At 42.6% G+C, this 21,819-nt stretch overlaps 1 protein-coding gene across 2 annotated transcripts in view; it reads left to right on the top strand.

The window, feature by feature from the left end:
* The window catches only part of VWF (von Willebrand factor), a 262,224-nt gene that overhangs the window by 140,427 nt on the left and 99,978 nt on the right, over positions 1-21,819 (top strand). For both annotated transcript variants that reach the window (XM_053257896.1, XM_053257897.1), the window contains 3 exons: positions 10,858-11,001; positions 14,097-14,261; positions 17,584-17,627. In XM_053257896.1, coding sequence (XP_053113871.1) covers positions 10,858-11,001; positions 14,097-14,261; positions 17,584-17,627 — 353 coding nt within the window. The remainder of the gene's footprint in view (positions 1-10,857; positions 11,002-14,096; positions 14,262-17,583; positions 17,628-21,819) is intronic.

The following is a 21,819-nucleotide window of genomic DNA, read 5'->3' as shown; positions in this document are numbered from 1 at the left end:
AAGGGAGCATACATTCTCCATCAGTGGAGGATGGCATCTCTCCCATGTTATCCAACCCACGGAGTTTATGCAAATTAGATGTAGAATCTTTGCCCCTGTCAGTTGGAAGAGTAACCACTCTCTTCTAGTTCTTGTCCTGCTTGTTCTGTGGTGACAAGTCTTCTGAGGAGCTTTGACTTCATCTTAATTAGCCCAATGGCACCTCTCCTAGCTTAAGAAACAACCCCAGATGGCTTTAGGGGCTTGCAAAAACAAAACAAAAACAACCAACAAAAAATATTTGTTGTAAGCCAGCCCATGGAAGTCGTACTAACTGTGGGGAAAAGGATAGATGAGCCCTTAATGAAATTTATAAGCATCTTAGTTTTAGCCAAATCACAGTCTCCCATAGTATTCTAAAAACAGTAGCTAAGGGGGCCATCACGAATGTTAAGAAGGCCACCCTGCCCCCATAATTTGAGCACTGAATAAAAACATATTTTTAAAACTTCATAATGTACCTTTCCTGGTACACTAGAAGATATGGCTGGGATCCAGACAGCCCCATCCACAAACAGAAAGGGGAGAGGGTGCTGCTTTTACTTTCCAATTGCAGTTCTTCATGCCATATTTAGTCTCTCTCTAGAGGGTCCCCCAACCTTTAGGAGCACAGCTGGAGGGGGCGCAGAAGCTGTATTATGAGGAGGAAAGCCCCAAAGCATGTATGGAACACCTTGCACAGTCCTTTGGATCCCACCCTTGTTTTTGGACTGAAAACGATAGTCTGTCTGGCAGCAACCTAGCATCAGGGCCCCATAGGAGCAGATGAGTGTTCAGATATTAGGATCCTTGGCCTACTTTGTACTGTAGAGAGTTTATTGCTGCTGAAAAGTGAGAAATGAAACCTGACTTCCATAGTTCGCTGGAGGATTGACTGTGATTGTTTTCTCAGCCTGGAGAAATAAAATGAAATAAAATAAAAAGCCAGATGGCTGAGACTCGTTGTGGGAGGAATAGCTGTTATACAATATCTTCTATGTAATGCATGTAGGAAGATATGCTGTACACCTCTATCACTACATGAAGCTGCCTTATACAAGGTCAGCCCATTGGGTCGATCTAGCCCAGCACTGTTTACTCGAGCTGAGGGTGGTTTTCCAGGATCTTAAGCAGTGGTCTTTCTTTCCCAGTCCTGCTGCCTGAGCGCTGCAGCACCTTTTGTGTGCAAGGCATGTGCTCTGCTACTGAGCTAAAGATCCCCCGTTGTTGGAAGGAACTTGGTGGCTCTGTGGGAAAGGAGGTTTCCTTTGTGAGAAAGGATGAGGGAGCTATGCATAATAGGTGCTCCTGATTTAATCAAACTGATAGATAATCACTTATATAAATGTAGAATTTGTTGGACCTTACTAGGGTTAAGAGATCATGTGGCCATACACACGACCTCCTGGCTGCTGCTCTGGAGGTCTGCAGGGAAGGCAGCAGCTCAATTGCCTTTCCAGCAGACGAGCGGTAGCCGTTCTTGCCTTCACTGCATCACGCACCGACACAAATGGTGGCATGGAGAAGGCAAGAGCTGGGAGCGGGAGGACTTCCCCCTCCTGCCCCCCCAGGGTGCCCCATGCCATGAGCACAGTGAGCAGCCACGGCACTCAGTGCGGCCACTCCTTCCCCCTGGCTTGCTGCCAGGATTGGGACTGATCCCGGCATTCCACACAAACAGCTTAGCCCAGGCTGGGCTGCCCTAGCCTACCCTAGGCTGCTTGTGTGAATAGCCTTCATGTCTGGGATTCAGAATAATAGGCTCTCTTGCCCCACCCCTCAACTTTCTTGTGTGAATTCCACCTCCTTCTACCTCCCTTTCCTCTGGTACAGTGTTACATCTGGCTAACATTAACCCTGGTTAACAGAAATCCCAGGGGCACTCCAAAAGTAGTATTTAGAACTTTAGAACATTATTTCAAAATGTTCTCCAGATACTTCATAACATTTCATAATATAGATGGAACTTGTTTGTATTTGAAGCCTCTTTGAAGTATTATTGTAATAGTGAATATTCTGTAATCCAATGAATAAGAAAATATTAAAGATAGCCTTTCCTGCTATCAGTAAAGGTAGGCTTGATTGACTGAATTGTAATTAATTTTACTATTAAAAGAAACAGTCTCTTTTCCACACTGTTCTTCAAAGGTTCACTTGGGTTTTGCAATATATATCCTATTTATATTAAACTGCTTTATTATTAGCTAGTTAAAACATAACAATTAATATATAATGAATCGTTTGACAGCCCTGGTCAAGGAATATTGAATCCACAGTGAGTTTTTGCACCCATACTGTACAGTACACATCCATTCTGGCATGCCAGAAGCCCTGCAGGAGAGGGAGAGACCACTTGTTTCTCAGACAGCCCACAGGGTGAGAGGCTGTTGTTGGCTCTCTGTTGTTGCTGCTGCTGCTATTGAGTGCCTGACTGCAGGAGAGGGAGAGGGTGAGACCACCAGTTTCCCCTGCTTGACCTGTGGGACCGTGGCCTATGGCTGTGGCTGCTCTGTGGGGACTCTGTGCAGGATCGGGGCCAGGAGTGACTCAGCAGTCCCTGCATACCATCTGACCAGAGTGGCCATCTCTGAGCCTATAAAGGGACACTGCTTGTGGCAGCGGGGTTGCCACTTTGGGGAAGCCACTTCGGAGGATAGGGAGGGGGAGAGGGCCAGGTTTCTTGGCCCAAGAATTCACATGTGGATGGTTATTTAATAGTTTGGCTTCTGTTTTAATTAGTCCTGGGTGAGATTGTTTTATAATGTGTCTGGGCTTATCTGGAGATGGAGAGACAGGGGGCATATCCACTGATTATGGGGTGGCAATTCCGATGGTGGTGGGGAACAGAAGAAGTAACGTTGACAGGTCAGCGGGCCATTACAGGGGAAGGGGAATTGGAAATATAATAGTGGTTTCCCCTTCAAGCTGTCCTGCTACCTCTTTAACCTGGGGAGCAGTGCCAACAACTCTTGGAGCCTCACCTTGCTCCTTTATAATGCCAGGTCAGTCCAGAACAAATCAGAAACTATCTAAGATCTGATTCTGGATGAAGGCGTCAATGTATTAATATCAATGTCTCTGATATTAATAATAATAATAATAATAATAATAATAATAATAATAATAATTCGATTTCTATATGTATTACAGAGACCTGGCCGGGGGAGGCTGGTGGCCCGGTCTGGTCCCTGCTTCATTCTCCAGGGTACTCTGTTGAGGAGCGAGTGTGGACCATGTGGAGTGGTTGTGGTCTATAAAAATAACATCTCCCTGACCAGGATTCCTGTTGGAGTGTCAGACCATATCAAATGTGTGTACTTGGGGACAAGGGAAAGATTGGAACTTCTGTTGGTGTACCGATCTTCCCGCTGCTCAACAGAGTCCCTAACTGAGCTAATGGACTTGGTCTTGGGCTTGGTGTTGGAATCCCCCAGGCTTGTGGTAGTGGGGGACTTCGATGTTCACTTTGGGACCAATCTGTCTGGGGTGGCTCAGGAGTTTTTAGCGGCCATGACAACAACTATGGGCCTTTCTCAAGTGGTCTCAGGACCGACGCACATTGTTGGTCACATGCTTGATTTGGTATTTCACTGTGATCAGGGTGGTGTTCCGTGGGTGGAGACTCCTGTGATTTACCCATTGTCATGGACGATCCACCATATGGTTATGGTTGGACTTGCAATCACTTCTCACCTTTGCAGGGGTGATGGACCTATTAGGATGGTCTGCATGAGAAGGTTATTGGATCCCATAGGATTTCAAGAAGCCTTGGAGAGATTTAATGTTGGCTGTGCCGGCGATCCTGTTGATGACTTGGTGGAGAACTGGAACAGCAAACTCACTGGGGCAGTAGACATTATCGTTCCTAAGCCTCTGATCCACTTCAGAAGTGGTCCCTTGGTATACAGAAGAACTACGGGGGCTGAAGTGGGGAGGTAGACGACTGGAGTGCAAGTGGAGAAAGTCTCATCTCGAATCCGACAGATTGCAACATAGAGCTCATTCGAAGATCTATGCTCAATTTTTTTCTGCCCATATTGCATCCATAAGTTCACATCCGGCGAAGTTGTTCAGGGTTGTGAGAGGGCTAGTATGGGCCCCTCCTCCCTTGAATCAGAACCTGGAACCATCAATTACCCACTGGACATGTTTAATGAATTCTTTGGGGCAGAGGAATATCTCATATTTGGGCCGATAACTCTGTCTCCACAATTACTTCAGTGTCTGATGTGGAGGTGTCCAGCGACACCACTTGTGTAGTTAGGTTGGATCAATTCCAGTCTGTGACTCCTCAGGATGTGGACAAGCTGATTGGAACGGTGCGGCCTACCACCTGTTTTCTTGACCCTGGCCCAACATGGTTTATACTGTCTGGCCGGAGGTTGTTGTAGAAGGCCTGGTATAGATTATAAATGCTTTTCTGAGAGAAGGCAGGATGCCTTCTTGTCTTAAGGCAGGCCTGCTCAACTTAGGCTCCCCAGCAGTTTTCAACTACAACTCCCAGAATCCCCAGCCACAGTGGTCAATAGCCAGGGATTATGGGAGTTGTAGGACAACATCTTCAGAAGGGCCAAAGTTGAGCAGCCCTGTCTTAAGGAGACAATTATTAGACTACTTCTGAAGAAGCCTATCTTGGATCTCTCAGAGCTGAGCAACTACAGGCTTGTCTCCAAGCTTTTGTTGCTGGGCAAGGTAATTGAGAGGGTGGTGGCCTCCCAGCTCCAGACAGTCTTGAAGGAAACTGATTATCTAGACCCACTTCAGACTGGCTTTCAGGTGGGCTATGGGATGGAGACTGCCATGGTCAGCATGATGGATGATCTCCAATGGGTCCTTTTGGACCTCTTGGTGGCTTTCGATACTATTGACCATAGTATCCTTTTGCAGAGTCTGAGGGGGTTGGGAGTGGGAGGTACTGCTTTGCAGTGGTTCTGCTCTTACCTCTTGGGCACGTTCCAGATAGTGTCCCTTGGACACTGTTCTTCAAAATCTGAACTTTTGTATGGTGTCCCTCAGGACTCTGTATTGTCTCCGAGTTGTTTAACATCTACATGAAGCTGCTGGGAGAGATCATTGGGAGATTTGGTGCAGGGTGCTATCAGTATGCTGATGACACCCAAATCTATTTCTCTATGTCAACATCATTGGGAGAGGGCATAACCTCACTAAATGCCTGCCTGGAGACAGTGATGGGCTGCATGAGGGATAACAAACTGAGACTGAATCCAGATAAGACAGAGGTACTCATTGTGTGGGGTCGAAACATGGAAGATGAGTTTCATCTGCTTGTTATGGGTGGGTTCACACTTCTCCGGAAGGAACAGGTACGCAGTCTGGGGGTGCTTCTGGATCCAAGCCTTTCCCTGGTGTCCCAGGTTGAGGCAGTGGCCAGAAGTGTCTTCTATCAGCTTTAGCTGATACAGCAGCTGCATCTGTTTCTTGAGATAAATGACCTCATAACAGTGATACATATTCTGGTAACCTCCAGACTATATTACTGCAATGTGCTCTGTGTGGGGCTGCCCTGTTGGTCCAGAATGTTGGTCCAGAATGCGGCAGCCAGGTTGGTCTCTGGGTCATCTCGGAAAGACCATGTTACTCCCATATTGAAAGAGCTATACTGGCTGCCAATAAGTTTCCAGGGAAAATACAAGGTGTTAGTTATAACCTATAAAAACCTAAGTGGCTTTGGCCCTGGGTGTTTAAGAGAGCATCTTCTTCGCCATGTACCCCACTGCCCATTGAGATCATCAGGAGAGGTCCATCTGTAGTCGCCACCGGCTCATCTGGTGGCTATTCAGGGATGGGTCATTTCTGCAATAGCGGCCGGTGAGGGCACCGGTGGAGGGGCGGTGAGAGGCACCTTTAAGAGTAAATGAATTGGTACTTACCTCCGCTCTCGCTGCACCTGAATGCTGCTCGGAGAAGCAATGTGCCACCCAGCACCCCCTGTGGCAGAGGATCGCCTCTGCCACTCACCTGGCCGTGGGTGGGTGATTGGCTCCGTGGAAGCCAGGCGAGTGGTAGAGGCAATCCCCCGCCACAGGCGGTGCTGGGAGGCACGCTGCTTCTCCGAGCTGCGTTCAGGTGCAGTTAGTGTGGAGGTAAGCACCAATTTATGTACTCTTAAAGATGCCTCTCGCCGCCCCTCCACCGGCCCCCTCACTGGCTGCTACTGCATCTCTGCGGCTATCCTGAAGGTTTGGAACATGCTCCCTGCTGAAATAAAAGCCTCTCCATCACTGAAAACTGTTAGTAAGTCTTTAAAGACACATCTGTTCATCCAGGCTTTTAAGTAAATATTTAATAGTTTTAATATTGTTTTAAAATATTGTTTTAATATTTTAAATTGTTGTAATGTTTCAATTTTTCTGTTGTCATTAATTTTGTTTTAACTATTTTTTTTTTTTTACTTTTTCTGTTGTCATTTATTTTGCTTTGTTGTAAACTGCCCAGAGATGTAAGTTCTGGATGGTATAAAAATATGTTAAATAAAAATGAAATAAAATCCAACTTTTCCACAGGGCAGGAGCAGTTTGGTAGGGGTGTGCATTTTGGAATTTTATTGTTTCGATTTGTATCCGAATCAAAACACCCTCATTTTGTTTTGTACCCAAATTTTCTGAATCCGAATCAGCCCTGTTTTGTTTTGTAGCCGAATTTTCCGAATCTGAATCCGAATCGATTTGGATTTTTAAAAAGGGTCCCAGGGCAAAAAGAGTGGGTGGTGGTGATAGTGTCCAATGGGTGGAAGCTACCACCCAAATGTCAAAGGAATTAGGCAAAGGGCTGGTTTTTTTGTGAATTTTTAAAGTTTACACATCTTTAAGATTTTCCCCATAGGGAATAATGGGGATTCCAGCAAATGTATTGCTTCAAATCAAGGGGAAAGGGATGACCCAGAGCGGAGTGTGGTGGGTGGTAGTGCCCAATGGGGGCAAGGAAACTTCCAGAATTATCTCAAAAGAATTAGGAACATAGGAAACTGCCATATACTGAGTCAGACCATTGGTCTATCTAGCTCAGTATTGTCTTCACAGACTGGCAGCGGCTTCTCCAAGGTTGCAGGCAGGAATCTCTCTTAGCCCTATCTTGGAGAAGCCAGGGAGGGAACTTGGAACCTTCTGCTCTTCCCAGAGCGGCTTCATCCCCTGAGGGGAATATCTTGCAGTGCTCACACATCAAGTCTCCCATTCATATGCAACCAGGGCAGATCCTGCTTAGCTATGGAGACAAGTCGTGCTCAGCCACAAGACCAGTTCTCCTCTCCATTGGGCAAAGGGCTGATCTTTTGTGAATTGTTGAAGTTTACGTGTCTTTTAAGATATAATGGAAGTTTCAGCAGTCCCATAATTCCACTTGGGGGGCACTGGGGTTTCCCAGAGTGATGGGTTGTGTAGTGCACATAGGGTGCCAACCACCTCCATACCCACAAGCCCTTGGGGTACTGGGTTTTTGGTTTCTGAGGTGTTCATTGTAGGTTCTCTGGTAGCATATGAGATTTTCAGTGAAAAACAAGAATCCACTCTCATATGCTACCAGAGAATCTACACTCAGAACACCTCAGAAACAACAGAACCCAGCACCCCATGGGTTAGCAACCCTTCCCCTGGCCAATGTGGGGTCAGTAAAGAGTGGGAAGAAGCAAAAGAGCCAATGGGGAACAAGGAGGGAATTGTCAGCAGGTCAGCCCATGATTTAGGTCACCGATCAGAAGGCTGGGAGGGTGGGAAATTCAAAGAGATGTCAAACACAAAATGGAGACTGACTCAGCGATCACTACAAAATAGTGGTCCGAAACAACAAAACGTTTTGTAGCCGAAACAGGGACGTTTTGTTTTGTATACAAAACTTTTGGATCTGGAAAATGTAGACAAAACAGTTTTGTTTTGTCTACAAAACACCTGAAACAGGCTGTTTTGGGTACAAAACATTTTGTATCCGAAACGTTTTGCACATCCCTACAGTTTGGTACTTTGGAAAGAATGTTTTGGTTCTTCAGGCTGAAAATCAAAACATCGCCTCCTCTTGGAGTGAAAACATAAAATCAAATGTTGCCACTTTTTCATGATGCTCAGAATGTGCCACCTGAGCCACTTGCTTCAGTATGCTGAGTGTCTGGGCTGGCCCTACAAGTCCAGCAAGTTTAGGTTATATTTTAGATTAGATGAGTGGAATTGTATTGTACATCACAGGCCTTGGCCTTCCTGTTCAGTCCCTGCTCCTCTGCCATACTTATGTACTAGTAAGTCACTTCTTTTGACTTCTTCCTGAAGAAGTGTTCCATAAGTGTGGGTGAAGAGAGGCCTTTGGGGAATCATGCTTCCTTGGTCAAAGCCATTGAGGAGGTGTTACTAGAACCATGGAGACCTCTTTAATATGATGATTCATGAAATCCAGGAAGGAACCTCTGTATTGTTGAATTCCCCTGCCTCTTGTAACTGTACAACATCCTAAATTGATTTAACATTTTATCCCTCTTTTCATGAAAAATATTAAAGAAAATAGCTACTAAAGCATATTCTATCACATCTCAGATTCTGCTTTCCCACTGCTTGAGAGTTGGAATTTTTCCCTACAATCTTTTCTCCCTCTCCAAATATATATTTTTAATTTCCTTTCCATGTTTTCCATATCCATGTTATGAACAGTTTATCTCGCATTCCAGTTAGCTCATCATATAATGTTGATGAACATAATTGAGGAATTGTTTTATCTTTTACCGTGCTCCATCCATCTATCTATCATCCATTTTCTATCACTAGTGGAACTGCTGAATAAGACCTGATCCTCTTATTTATACCTAAAATCTCTTATCAATAACCTTTAGCCTGTCTCAACGCAGGCTTTTACAATTACTTTAACAAATTGCCATTTTTTGGATAGGTGCCAAAGACATGACAATGACAATAATGAATAATGATAAGAATGAATAATGATAATAATAAATAATGATGTTACTGTTTATGGTACTATATTCAAGGCAGTGTACATGGTACTTTCAGGTCCTTACCCTGTAAAATAAAATATTTAGTGTAAGTCTAAACATGACGGGTTGGGAAGGCAGCAAAGGGCATATCCTACAGTGTCTGCTTTTGACATCTGGAGGGAAGTGTTAGAGGTTGTTGATTTTTACCCACAATAGGTAAAACAGCAGAGCACTAAGGAATGAGCACACACTTTAGTTACAGAGTAGGTAGCAGAGGATGGTTTGGATATTGCAGCTATTTAGAGAAAACACATGGAGATCCTTGTATGACTAAACACTAAATATGTATTGGTTAAATACACTTAGATAGGAAAGACCTATATCTAATCTAAAGGACTGCATAATGGATAGGTAAGGAGAGAGAGAGATATATGTTTCCATCCGCTCTCTAGGAAGAAAGGAAGGACTGTGAATCAGCACAGGAAGTGCTTCAGAGTCAGTTCAGGGGTCATAGAGTAGGGACAGATAGGGAGACCCTTACTCACTGTCTCTACTCCCAATGCCCCTAGTGGTCATTAGGACAGTTGGTGCAAAAGGTCGATGCACTGGAAGTTCATCTCCAACAAGAGGTGCCAGAGCTGGGCTGTGGGCAGCCGCTGCTTGGATAGTCACTCAGAGTCTGAACCTGGTAAAGGGAAGGCCTAATAGAATAAGCAAGTTCAAGAAACAGGGTGAAATTAAACCAGCACCAAGAGCTGAAACCAAGCGGACATATTACTCTGATTCTTTGTCAACTAGATTGATTTACTATAAGTTTCCAAATTCAGTATAAAGTGCTGCCTTTAACCTTTACAGCCTGAGACTAGATTACAGGTGGCCCTCGTTATCCACGGATCGTGGTTTCACATATCTGCGGTTGGCACTTAGAGACCCAGTTTCTTTATCCGTGGGTAGAAAAAGTGGCTGGAAAATGACCCAGAAATGACTTCTGATGTCATTTTCGGCCACCATTTTACAGCTGAGAGCCATTCTGTGGCTCTCTCTTTTTTTGGTTTTTAAATTGTTTTAGCAAATATTCAGCTGTTTTGGAGTTTGCGGGGCATTGCTGGAGACTTGAAGAATAAAGTGCAATGCTTTTCTCCTCTTATTTCAGCCTTCCTGTTTTTGTTTTTGTTTTGGCCCTTTTGTGTGTGTTAGGAACCTAATCCCTAGATTCCCATGGGGTAAGCTTATTCATGGTTTCCATATCCGTGCCTATTGGTGAGAACGGAACGCCCGCGAATAATGAGGTCCACCTGTACTTCAGGGACTGACATCACCTATACCAAGCTGCTTGAGTGCTAAGATCAGTGTCCCTGAGTCTGTGCTCTTTGGCCCATTTCCATTGGAAATATGATTAGCTGATACTAAGGGCAGAGCCTTCTTAATAGTGGCAACCCAGCTAACTGGAATATCTTCTGGGAGAAATGCAATAAATTCCCTCTCTTCCCCTTTAGATGGGCTTTGAAGACTTTTTATTTCAATCGTTCCATGATTATTTAATGGTACTCTGATTGCTTTTATATTGTTTTATTATATTCAACATTATCAAACCATTATTGCATTTATTGTCTTCCTGTTTTCTGAATTATTTTTAATATTCATTTTATTTTTATTGTATGCTGCTTTGAGTGCCCCTTAGTGTAGAAAAGGGGAAAATAAATAAAAACCTCTTTTCTTTCTTTTTCAAGCCTTGAGCCTAATGGTGCTTTAACACTAGAAAGGTTATTTTGCAGAATGGTAAAGGACAGACCTGTTAAAATTGCTTGGTTGAAGTTAAATATATATGCCTGCCTTAACTTACCGATGACTTAGTACTCTTGTTACACAACTTGTGGGTTTTAATAAATCTGTCTTTTATTTTCTTATAGGGGAAGTGATAGACTTCACAATTCAGCATGCTTTTTCTGAAACCAATGGAGGAAGGCCCAGCGCATCCAAAATAGCAGTGATAATTATATCAGATGCATCACAGGACTCTGTGGATTCTGCTGCTTATTCTGCAAGAATCAATAGTAAGTTCTGTTTCACAATACCTGTTTTACAATATGAGGGTATTTGGGAAAGTAACTGCCATTTTAGACACAAAGCATGGCCAGCTGTTTTGATGTTAGTTCCCATAATGATGTTAGAAAAAGCATGTAAAGAGAACCTTGTTATTCTTGAGTTCTTTAGGGGCCCTTTGTACAGTAGTCTTCTACAGGTGAAACTCGGAAAATTAGAATATCATGCATAAGTCCATTAATTTCAGTAATGCAAATTAAAAGGTGAAACTGATATATGAGACAGACGCATTACATGCAAAGCGAGATAAGTCAAGCCTTAATTTGTTATAATTGTGATGATGATGGCGTACAGCTCATGAAAACCCCAAATCCATAATCCCAGAAAATTAGAATATTACATGGAACCAAGAAGACAAGGATTGTAGAATAGAACAATATCGGACCTCTGAAAAGTATACAGTGTACTGTGCTTGATTGGCCAGCAAACTCGCCTGACCTGACCCCATAGAGAATCTATGGGGCATTGCCAAGAGAAGGATGAGAGACATGAGACCAAACAATGCAGAATTGCTGAAGGCCGCTAATGAAGCATCCTGGTCTTCCATAATACCTCATCAGTGCCACAGGCTGATAGCATCCATGCCACGCCGCATTGAGGCAGTAATTGCTGCAAAAGGGGCCCAAACCAAGTACTGAATACATATGCATGCTTATACTTTTCAGAGGTCCATATTGTTCTATTCTACAATCCTTGTCTTCTTGGTTCCATGTAATATTCTAATTTTCTGGGATTGTGGATTTGGGGTTTTCATGAGCTGTACGCCATGATCATCACAATTATAACAAATTCAGGCTTGACTTATCTCGCTTTGCATGTAATGCGTCTGTCTCATATATCAGTTTCACCTTTTAATTTGCATTACTGAAATTAATGGACTTTTGCATGATACTCTAATTTTCCGAGTTTCACCTGTATACCAAGACCACTCTTTGTGTAGTAAAGTTCACATGGTGTGCAAAGTATATTTCAAGTGGGGTTTCTGAGTTTCTCTGCACTGTAATTATTTTATTTTTTATTTTATTACATTTTTATACTGTCTAACCCAAATGGGTCTAGGTGGTTCACATGGATGAAAAACAAAATACCAAAAAGAAAAGAAATAACCCATTAAAACAATTAAACATTAAAATAACTTAATACAATTTAAAAACCACTGGAGGACAGGCCGCTATATATATCTTTAGGGCTATTTAAAGGCTGTTAATTATCTTAAGCTTCGGATATCTATAAGGAGTGCATTCCACAGCCCAGAAGCAACTAGAGAGGAGAGCTGGTCTTGTGGTACAAATAAAGAAATCAACAGAATGCCAAGGCCTTTTTCAATTTGACCATCTATGCAATGCGTTTTCCTACCTCACAGAAAAAACTAAACAAGGGGTATCCCTTAGGATTTCAGTGGGTAAGATTAGCAGAAATAGGCCCAATACAAATACATCCCTCATCTTTGGCCACTGCAGGTTTGGGACCCAGTATCATGTGATTTTATGATAACTGATTCTCCCTCTCCTTTTGTAAATTATGCTGGGTTATGAAATGTTCCATATTGAATTCCCTGTTGTTTGAGACTCTAAAATGTTTGCCATGGTTTATGCGTTATGTTGAACCCAATAAGTGTATTCTGATTCTATATGCATTGAGGGCCAAACAATACGCTGTGCAGGAGCCACATGTAATGTTATTCTGATGGCCTCCTCTCTGTTGTAAAATATCCTGGGGAGGGAGAGTACGTTGCTGCAGAAATGGGGAAAAGGCGGGGGAATGGGAGTCCCTGATTTTTTCCATGCCATCTGGTTTCCCCCTGAAACTTCTAGACACTTTACCCCCATGTGTGGGTAGGAGATGACTGGCAGGGGAAGAGTTACATGCTCTTTCCTCCCTACACCTTCTCTGCTGCAATGTAGCCCCTACTGAGGTGCCAGCAGGCTAAATGTACACATGGTTGCACTGTTACATGTAGTTTGGGCCTGAGCTCAGAAAATATTTATAATGCCCCATTACTGAATTGCCCCATCTTGATACAGAGCTGTCCAGTTTCTAGACATGTTCTGACATATTCTGTGTCTTTGCATTGTTAAAGTTCATTGGAACCAAATATGAAGTCGGAATTTTAAACAAGATTTTAAAGAGAAGGTTGCTCATCTCCATGGACGATAATGCTTTCTAGAGCTATTATAGTATGTTCCATCAAACCTGGGAGCTCCAGAAATGCATGGTTATAAACATTAAGATGAGGCCTTATGCTCTTGTCCTTCCCAAATCAGGGTCATTGACAGAGGCAGAAAATTAAACTAGATGGACCAAGACCAGATGCAGGAGCATTGAATTTCTCGGGCTGCTCCATAAGCCACATTTCTACTTTATAGTAGTGGTCTATGGTATTTAATTATTTGTGTAATTGTGTAAATATTCCTGTGAGTTTGGTGAATGCTAGTGCAAATGTAACATTTCTGCATTTAAGAATTGGCTGCCAAATTACATGCTCCTTCCTTCCTCCTACTCTTTAAAACACACACACACACACACACACACACACACACACACACACACACACACACACTTACTTCCCTGAAAAGGGTTCAATCACAGTTAACTATTATTTTGACACCAAGGTTAATCCTCATGAGAGGTAACCAGGTTTCCTGTTTGAACCAAGATCCTGGATAGAGCTAAACTGCTGTTCCTGGGAGGTGGAGTGGGAAGGAATGCATAATACTGTGACCTGCTCCTGATTGCTTGCACAGCTAGCAGCACGGTCTTTGCACCAGCTCTTGCATTAAAGTAGCCAGGTTTCCCCCCCCCTTGAAAAATTGTATTTCACCTCTCCTTATAGTTCTTCATTGGCCTTAAAAATACCATACATTATTAAAATTAGTATTGGTTTTGTGGAAAATGATATACTTGTGAAATAACTTGGTTTTTGTTTAGCAAACCCACTGTAAAAAAGGGGAAGGAATAATTGTCAGTAATAAAAACTGATTCCAACCATTTTCTGTAGTGGAAATTGAAATGGAGAAATGTTCAATGTGACAATTTTCCCCCACAGGGGTATCATTGATTCCCATTGGAGTTGGAGACAGATACAACATAGCACAACTACGCACTTTAGCTGGGCCATCAGCCACTGAGAGGATCATTACGGTGCAGCACATTGATGACCTTATCACCATGGTCACGCTAGGCAATAAGTTTGTCAAGAAACTATGCACAGGTAAGTTTCGTATCACTTCAGAACAATAAGCCAAAAAGAACACATGATAATAAAGTGCAGTTGGCACATCATTTTGCTTCTTTAATTGTTTGATTAATTTAGCAATTGCACTTCAGTTTTCATTATCTATAGGACAGCCAAATTATGCTTTGTGAGAGAGTGCTTCTCCTTAGAACACCACTTCACTTGACAGTTGAAGAACAAAGCTTGTTAAGAGCAATCAGGAACTGTGATGTTCTAGGAAGTGGTACCATAAAGATTAATAGGCTTATTGTGGCAGAAGACTTCATGGACTAGAAATCATCAGATGGATGAAGAGTTATTCTCATTTGGCAGAAAGATATATTACTATTTTAAGTAAGATATGAATATATGAAAATAAAAATACACATGTGGATCAGTGTTCCCTCTAATTTTTTTCATTGGTGGATAGAATGAGTTTTGTTCTGGGTGGCAGTATCAAGGCAGTGCTTGCACACATGCATTCAGAGCAGGACCTTTCTGATTCAGACTGAGCAGGATCTAAAATTAACTGAGCGGACATGTCTGTGCACACACATGTACACACCTTAGAGGAAACATTGATGTGGATACACATACAGGTATAGAGGAAAACAATTGTAAACAGTAGGGCCAACAAAACTCCATGAAGTACTGCAAATAGTGGACCCTTTTTCTGCATTCAAGGCAGCTCAGCTTAATATAATGGTAGAAATGATACAGTCAAAACAGAGACACAAATAAGAGTACAGGAGAACCTTGTTATATGCAGATTCTGTATCCGCGGTTTCACATATTCACAGATGTCTAATTGACACCCAGTTTCATTATCCACAGATACAAAAAGCTTAAAATCCACATATCCACGGTTCCTAGAAGGCTGGAAGTTACTGTGGAGGTCATTTCCAGCTGTCATTTTGTCCATGTGAGTCATTTTGTGGCTCATTTCAGTAATGAAAAAAATATCTCCATGATTTTTGGTACCACTTGGGGTGCATTGCTAGATGCCAGGAGGGCACTTTATTTGGCCCATTTTTGTGGGGTTCTTGTGTTTTTATGGTGTTTGTTTTTAGTCTGGGAACCTAACTCCCACATTCCCATAGACTCAATGACTCATTATCTGTGGTTTCATTATCCGCTGTAATATGTGGGAACGGAACCCCCGCAGATAATGTATTAAAGATATTTAATAAAACAGACAAATCCGAAACTAAGATTTAATTAGATGGCTTGACAGGTCCCCTGGGCAGAAGGTTCCATAAAGCTGGTGAAATAAGAGGAAAAAGGGCCAGATCTCTGTCCTCATCAATTTCACCTCAGTAACTGAAGGCATTCACAGCAAGACATATCTTCATATTTTAGGAGGCAGAGAGGAACATACATTTCCCGCTCACCACTTACCTTGTGCAGCTGTGCATGGGGTGGTTGGCTTTACCCCATCATGTTCCAGCTGTACATCATGTGCAGCTTCTAAAGGAACCTGTACAAGATAGGATGGCATGGAGTGCATAGAGTGACCGAGAGTCGGACACGACTGAACGGATAGAGAGAGAGTTCCAGGAAAAGGACACAGTCAATTTGACTGCGTTGCCTTGTGCAGACTACTACTATTACAACAACAACTACTACTATTTACTGTATATACTGCTCTTCAACAAAATTCTCAAAGTGGTTTACATAGAAAAATACATAAATAAGATGGTCCCTTGTCCCCAAAGGGCTCACAATCTAAAAAGAAACATAAGGTAGACACCAACAACAGCTACCAGAGGGATGCTGTGCTGGGGATGGATAGGGCCAGTTGTTCTCCTCCTGCTAAATATAAGAGAATCACCACTTCTAAAGGTGTCTCTTTGCTCAGCTAGCAGACTAGCCACTGAAAGGGTAGTACATTCACATTATTGAGGTGGGCAGGCTCTCTTCCAAAGCTCTTCATTTGGTACAGCAGTCCCTGGCCACTCAGCCAGCTTATGATAGGGCAGAACAAGCTGGTCACCTCTAGGGAGTAAGCAGGATATTTTGGGTTCTCTCCCCCCCCCACCTCTGGAGCTGACAATTAAAAAAGATTCTTTTTCACTTGCTCAGTCATGTCTGACAGCTGGTTGTTTCAGGGCAATTATAAGAAATAGGTCATGGGGTGGAGGGTGAGAATGAAAAGGAGAACAGTGGTGAGCTTCTTGAGACCTTGGAAAGTGAAGGGAGACTTGTAGAAGCTGAATGCAGGCACACATGTATCTGATAGGCTTTAGGATGAGGATAAGGGAGCCAACCCTGAGGCCCAGTATCTTGACACTTACTTTTTCTGGTAAACTACTGTAGCTGGAATTGTGCAGCCCTGCTTCATATGTTTCTTATTTATTCATCTATCATATTTGTAGACTGCCTAATATGTATATCCGTAGGCAATGTATTATAAAAAAACTTTATTAAAACAAATTTACAATGCTAAACATTATTGAACCAAACATAAATAGCAAAACATAATATAACAAACCCCGGTTCATCAATCCATCCACACTCTAATATTGTCTGGGATAGAAGAATAACCATTGTTTTCCCGATTAGAGTAAAGAATAAAATCTGACCAAATTACATGAAAAGCATTATTTGTAGTCTGGTTTGAATGGGACCAAATAATATGGGTTAGCTTTTCTGAGATCGCGTTATACCATAGGTTCCTTTACCAGATGTCCATGGATGTGATTTGATTTTTCCAACATTTGGCTATAGCTAACCTGGCAGCAGTTAGCATAAGCACAATTAATTTTTTTAATGTCACATCTGTATTGACTTGGCAGGGGAGACATCTTGATCATATTCCTAGGCAATGTAACGTAAAGTGTGCCGTCAAGTCGATTTTGACTCCTGGTGCCCAGAGCCCTGTGGTTTTCTTTGGTAGATTACAGGAGGGGTTTACCATTGCCTCCTCCCACACAGTATGAGATTATGCCTTTCAACATCTTCCTATATTGCTGTTGCCCGGTATAGGTGTTTCCCATAGTCTGGGAAACATACCAGCCGAAATTCGAATCAGCAACCTTCTGCTTGTTAGTCAAGCATTTCCCCACTGCGCCACTTAAGGTGTGCCCTAGGTGAGGTACATGATTTTAAAATACAGCAACACTTGTGCTGCTAACATGTTCTAGATCAATCAGCAGTATATATTGCTAACATTCCCACTTAAAAGTGAGCCAGTGTGGTGGTGGTGGTGGTTATACATTTTTCAATCAGACTTTCCATTGTATTTTTTTGAATTTTACACTTTAGTGGTACCTTGAATCAGTGAGACATTCTGAATATTTCCTGTTTGCTTATGTTTCAGAAACTGTCCCAGAGTGTAGAGATGAGGATGGGAATAAAAGGACAGTAAGTATATTTTAATTAATGTTAAATTAATACATTAATGTTTTCATGTTGTAAAAAATAGGAGATGTTCCACAAAATCCATCTCTCTCTTTTGGATTTTGTATGCAGTGTCAAGCTATGCATGCACATGCTCCAGAACTCTGAAGTCCTTACTGCTAGGTGGAGCCAACATTATTCTGGAGTCTGGTAACTTATTAGGGAGATCAGACTGTACAGTCTGAACTTCACACTTCTGACCCCAGAACCACTGTGGAGAATAGACAGGTGAGGAGAGCAATAGCTGACTGGGGGTAGAACACATGCTTGGTTTGTGTGCATTCGCTTTCAGTCCTGGTATCTCTAGTTACAGGGATCTTAGATAGCATTTCTGGGGAAGACCTTGGAGAGCTGCTGCCAGGAAGAATAAACAGTAATGGACTCGAGAACCAATGGTGTGACTCTCTTTTAAGGTCACTTCATATATTCGTGATCTTTGTGCCTCTGGAATTCATTGTACATCCATGTTTACATGGGACTATAAAAGCTTATATATGGTTAAGTGAAGCTGCTGGACAGCCATTTGTTTTAGAGGGCATATCCAGATTGTCCTAATTTTGTGGTATTGGGTTGCTGAGGCGTAAAAGCTGAGTTTACTCAAAGTACAAAGTCTTTGAGGTTGAAGGTTCTCAGGCACAGAATGCATACATCCAAATGAATATTGAACTCCCTGTGGGAGGAAGTTTGCTTGAGTCCATTTTTGGCATGCTGGAAGAAGCATCTGTTTTGATTGACTTTAACCTTGACGATTTTGTGTGGGCTTTTGTGTTTTCCTGCTTTTTCTGCATTTTGGCAGTCATTTGGGAAATGGCTTGTATTTGCTGCTTTGTTAGTTGTTTGGTTTTTTTAATGTGCCAAATTGCTTGACTCATTTTTAGATATATCATTAATTAATTTTTGTTTACTTTCTTTAAAAAGTGTGTCTTATTTTTCCTCATACAGTTCTTTGCTTCTTAATAGGTGTTGTATGCATGGGACACATAATAAAGAAACACAAAGTCACCTTTGCCAAATGTGCACAGCTGTACATCGGCTATTTTACTTACTTTACTTCCAATGAGATGAGAGAGAGAAAAAGATGTGTAATTAAACAACATGTCATTTACTACCTAAATGTTTCTCAGTACTTTAAAAAAAGAGAGATCCTCATGTGACTGCTTTTATAGCTTTCTTTAAGTTCCCAAACTTTTCCTTAAAAATATGAACAAATCTCAAGACAATCTTTAGGAGGAGTTCCTTACCAACAAAAACGTTCTGAATTTCCTAATGACCCCACAGAGTTCACAAAGGGAAATTCACATATTAAATATCTACTTCCAATATTTATAGCTATAGATCTGGCAGCTCTGAACTAATTCTAATGATATCTCAGAGTGAAAGCAAAACAACAACAAAAACCACCTCTGTACAGCAGTTTCTCTAATGCTTATATTAGAGCCAAGAATAGACCATTAACTGTGCTGGGTTTATAGTGTTGTCACCTTGCACTATACCTTCATGATGCTTCCCATCCATGCTTTGCCCTTAGAGGTCTATGGGGAAAGTGCTGCAAATGGCTACGTTTTCCAAACCTCCAGATGCACCTTCCAAGATGATGCTGGGGCTCAAGAGGTCTCTCTTTCCTTTAAAAGATCCCCACAAGCATTGGACAATGTACAGCATTGGGAACGGTGTGCTCTACGAGGTGCTGGGGGTGGGGGGGGACAGCTATGCATAATATTAGGCTACAGCCAAAGCATTGCATAGGCCTAATAAATGGTTAGGGGGCTGCACTGAGGGTTGTGGGCCTTGCAATGAAGAACAATGCTCCAGGACATAGTTTTTAGGACTTGGGGCAGAGGCAGACTGTCATTTCAAGTGGGATTGAGATAAGGGTGTAGTCCAAAATAGACAGTAATTAGATTCCAGAATAGGCAAACATAAATCGCAGGGGACAGAGGCAGGTATGTTTCAAGGTGAAGCCACAGTCAAGGTCCACGGCAGCAATCAGGAAAGGGGAGCAGGAGCTAGGCAGAGTCCTCACACTAGAGTCGGAGGTACTGTCTGTAGGGGGTTGGGATTCAAGAGATGGTTTAGATCAGTGTTTCTCAACAATTTTGGAGTCATGGACCGGTACATTCTTCATGCACAGTTTCCTGGACCAGGAATTAGTAAAGGGGTTGCCCCCTTCACCACCACCCCTTCCCCCAGTGATATCATGAGCAAAGGGGGCGGGGCCCAGGGTCCACAGAGCCCAGGCGAGCTCTCCAGATCTCATTTCTAGACAGACAGACAGTGGTCCCTCTAACAGGGATTCCCAGATGTTGACTACAACTCCCAGAATCCCCAAGCAAAAGCCATTTAAGCTGGGAATTCTAGGAGTTGCTGTCAACAACATCTGGGGATCTGTGTTAGAGGGAACACTGCAGGCAGCCTTCGCTGCTGGATAATGTTCATTATTATCCAGCAGCAAGGGCTGCCTGGAAATGAGCTTCGGAGAGCTCCCTGCGGCATCCTCCACCAGTCCGAAATTGGTGGGGTGTGTGTGTGTTATTTTTATTAGTGAGGCCTCACGGACCAGTACCTAACACCTCGTGGACCGGCACCGGTCCGCGAACCGGTGGTTGAGAACCACTGGTTTAGATCTGCCTGTTGTGGGTGGGGTTACATTCCCCTTAAAAGATGAGGTTTGTAGTTTGGGAGTGCTCCTGGATCCCAAACTCTCCCTGGTTTCTGAGGTTGGCCAGGAGTGCTTTTTATCAGCTTCGGCTTATACATCAGATACGTCCATTTCTGGAGACAAATGACCTTTAAACAGTGGTACACATGCTGGTGACCTCTTTGCTTGACTACTGTAATGCACTCTACATGGGGCTGCCTTTGTATGTGGTTCGGAAACTACAGTTGGTACAGAATACGGCAGCCAGTTTGGTCTCTGGGTTTACCTGAAGGGACCATATAATACAGATTCTAAAAGAACAGCACTGGCTGCCAATATGTTTTTGAACGAAATACAAAGTGCTGGTTATTACCTATAGAGCCCTTAACGGCAGGTCCAGGGTACTTAAGAGAGCGCCTTCTCTATCATGAACCCTGATGCCTATTAAGATCATCTGGAGAGGTCCGGTTACAGTTGCTGCCAATTCGTTTGGTAGCAGCTCGGGACCAGGCCTTCTCTGCGACTGCCCTGGTGTGGCTTTGGAATGCTCCTGCTGAAATCTCCTTCTCTGTTTGCTTTTAGAAGGACCTTGAAGACATACCTGTTTTCCCAGGCTTTTAACTGAAATTTAAATTTTAAATTTTAATGTGTTTTTATCTATTGTGATTTTTATCTGATTTTATGAATTTTAAATGTTTTATATTTTATATATTATGCTTTAATCTGTACACCGCCTAGAGATTTCTATATTAGGTGGTATAGAAATCCAATCAATCAAGCAAGCAAGCAGGCCTGCTCAACTTAGGCTCCCCAGATGTTTTTGAACTACAGCTCCCATGATCCCCAGCCAATAGCCAGGGATTATGGGAGTTGTAGGTCAACATCTGCAGGAGGGCCGAACCTGATCAGCCCTGCACTAGAGGCAAGTTGTTCTTACTAACAAGCCCACTCTAATGTCAAAGTTGTATAGAATTTGGTGGATCAGGATTGCAATCAGCTGACAATGCAAAACAGCCTAATATGACAGGGATCCACAAACCATAGACATGACATCCTCAAACCAAAGAGCTCAATCTTCCAGGCTTGCAGTGAAACCAGAGCTGCAAGTAGAGCAAGAATCCAGGTCCTGGAGCCTAACTGCTGGAAACTACTTCCAGACCCTTCTTCTGCTGGGTGCCTTTTAATGATGTGGATGAGCCATCTTTATTCCTGTTGTGGTGTGTGAGCTGTTTTACTGAGAACACTTCCTAAAATAATTTTATATTCTTGAAGCTAAGGTCTGTTTGTCCTTTCAAGAGATGAGAATAAAATTCTTGCATTGACTCCAATGCCCATGTTTAATACAAAACAGAGATACTAACAGACATAGCAGCAAGTACCATTCCCATGCATCACAACGTTCTTTCATATAAATTGTCTTGGATTCTGGTACATATTCATTGCAGTAGGAATAAATTAAGGGCTTTTAGGTCCCATTGATTACAGCGGGAGAGATTTACACAAATTTTTAATTCTTCC

This window comes from Hemicordylus capensis, chromosome 5 (genome assembly GCF_027244095.1).
Source record: "Hemicordylus capensis ecotype Gifberg chromosome 5, rHemCap1.1.pri, whole genome shotgun sequence".
NCBI lineage: Eukaryota > Metazoa > Chordata > Lepidosauria > Squamata > Cordylidae > Hemicordylus > Hemicordylus capensis.
The sequence above is the reverse complement of the archived record's forward strand: the minus strand, read 5'-3'. Positions and strand labels throughout refer to the sequence as shown.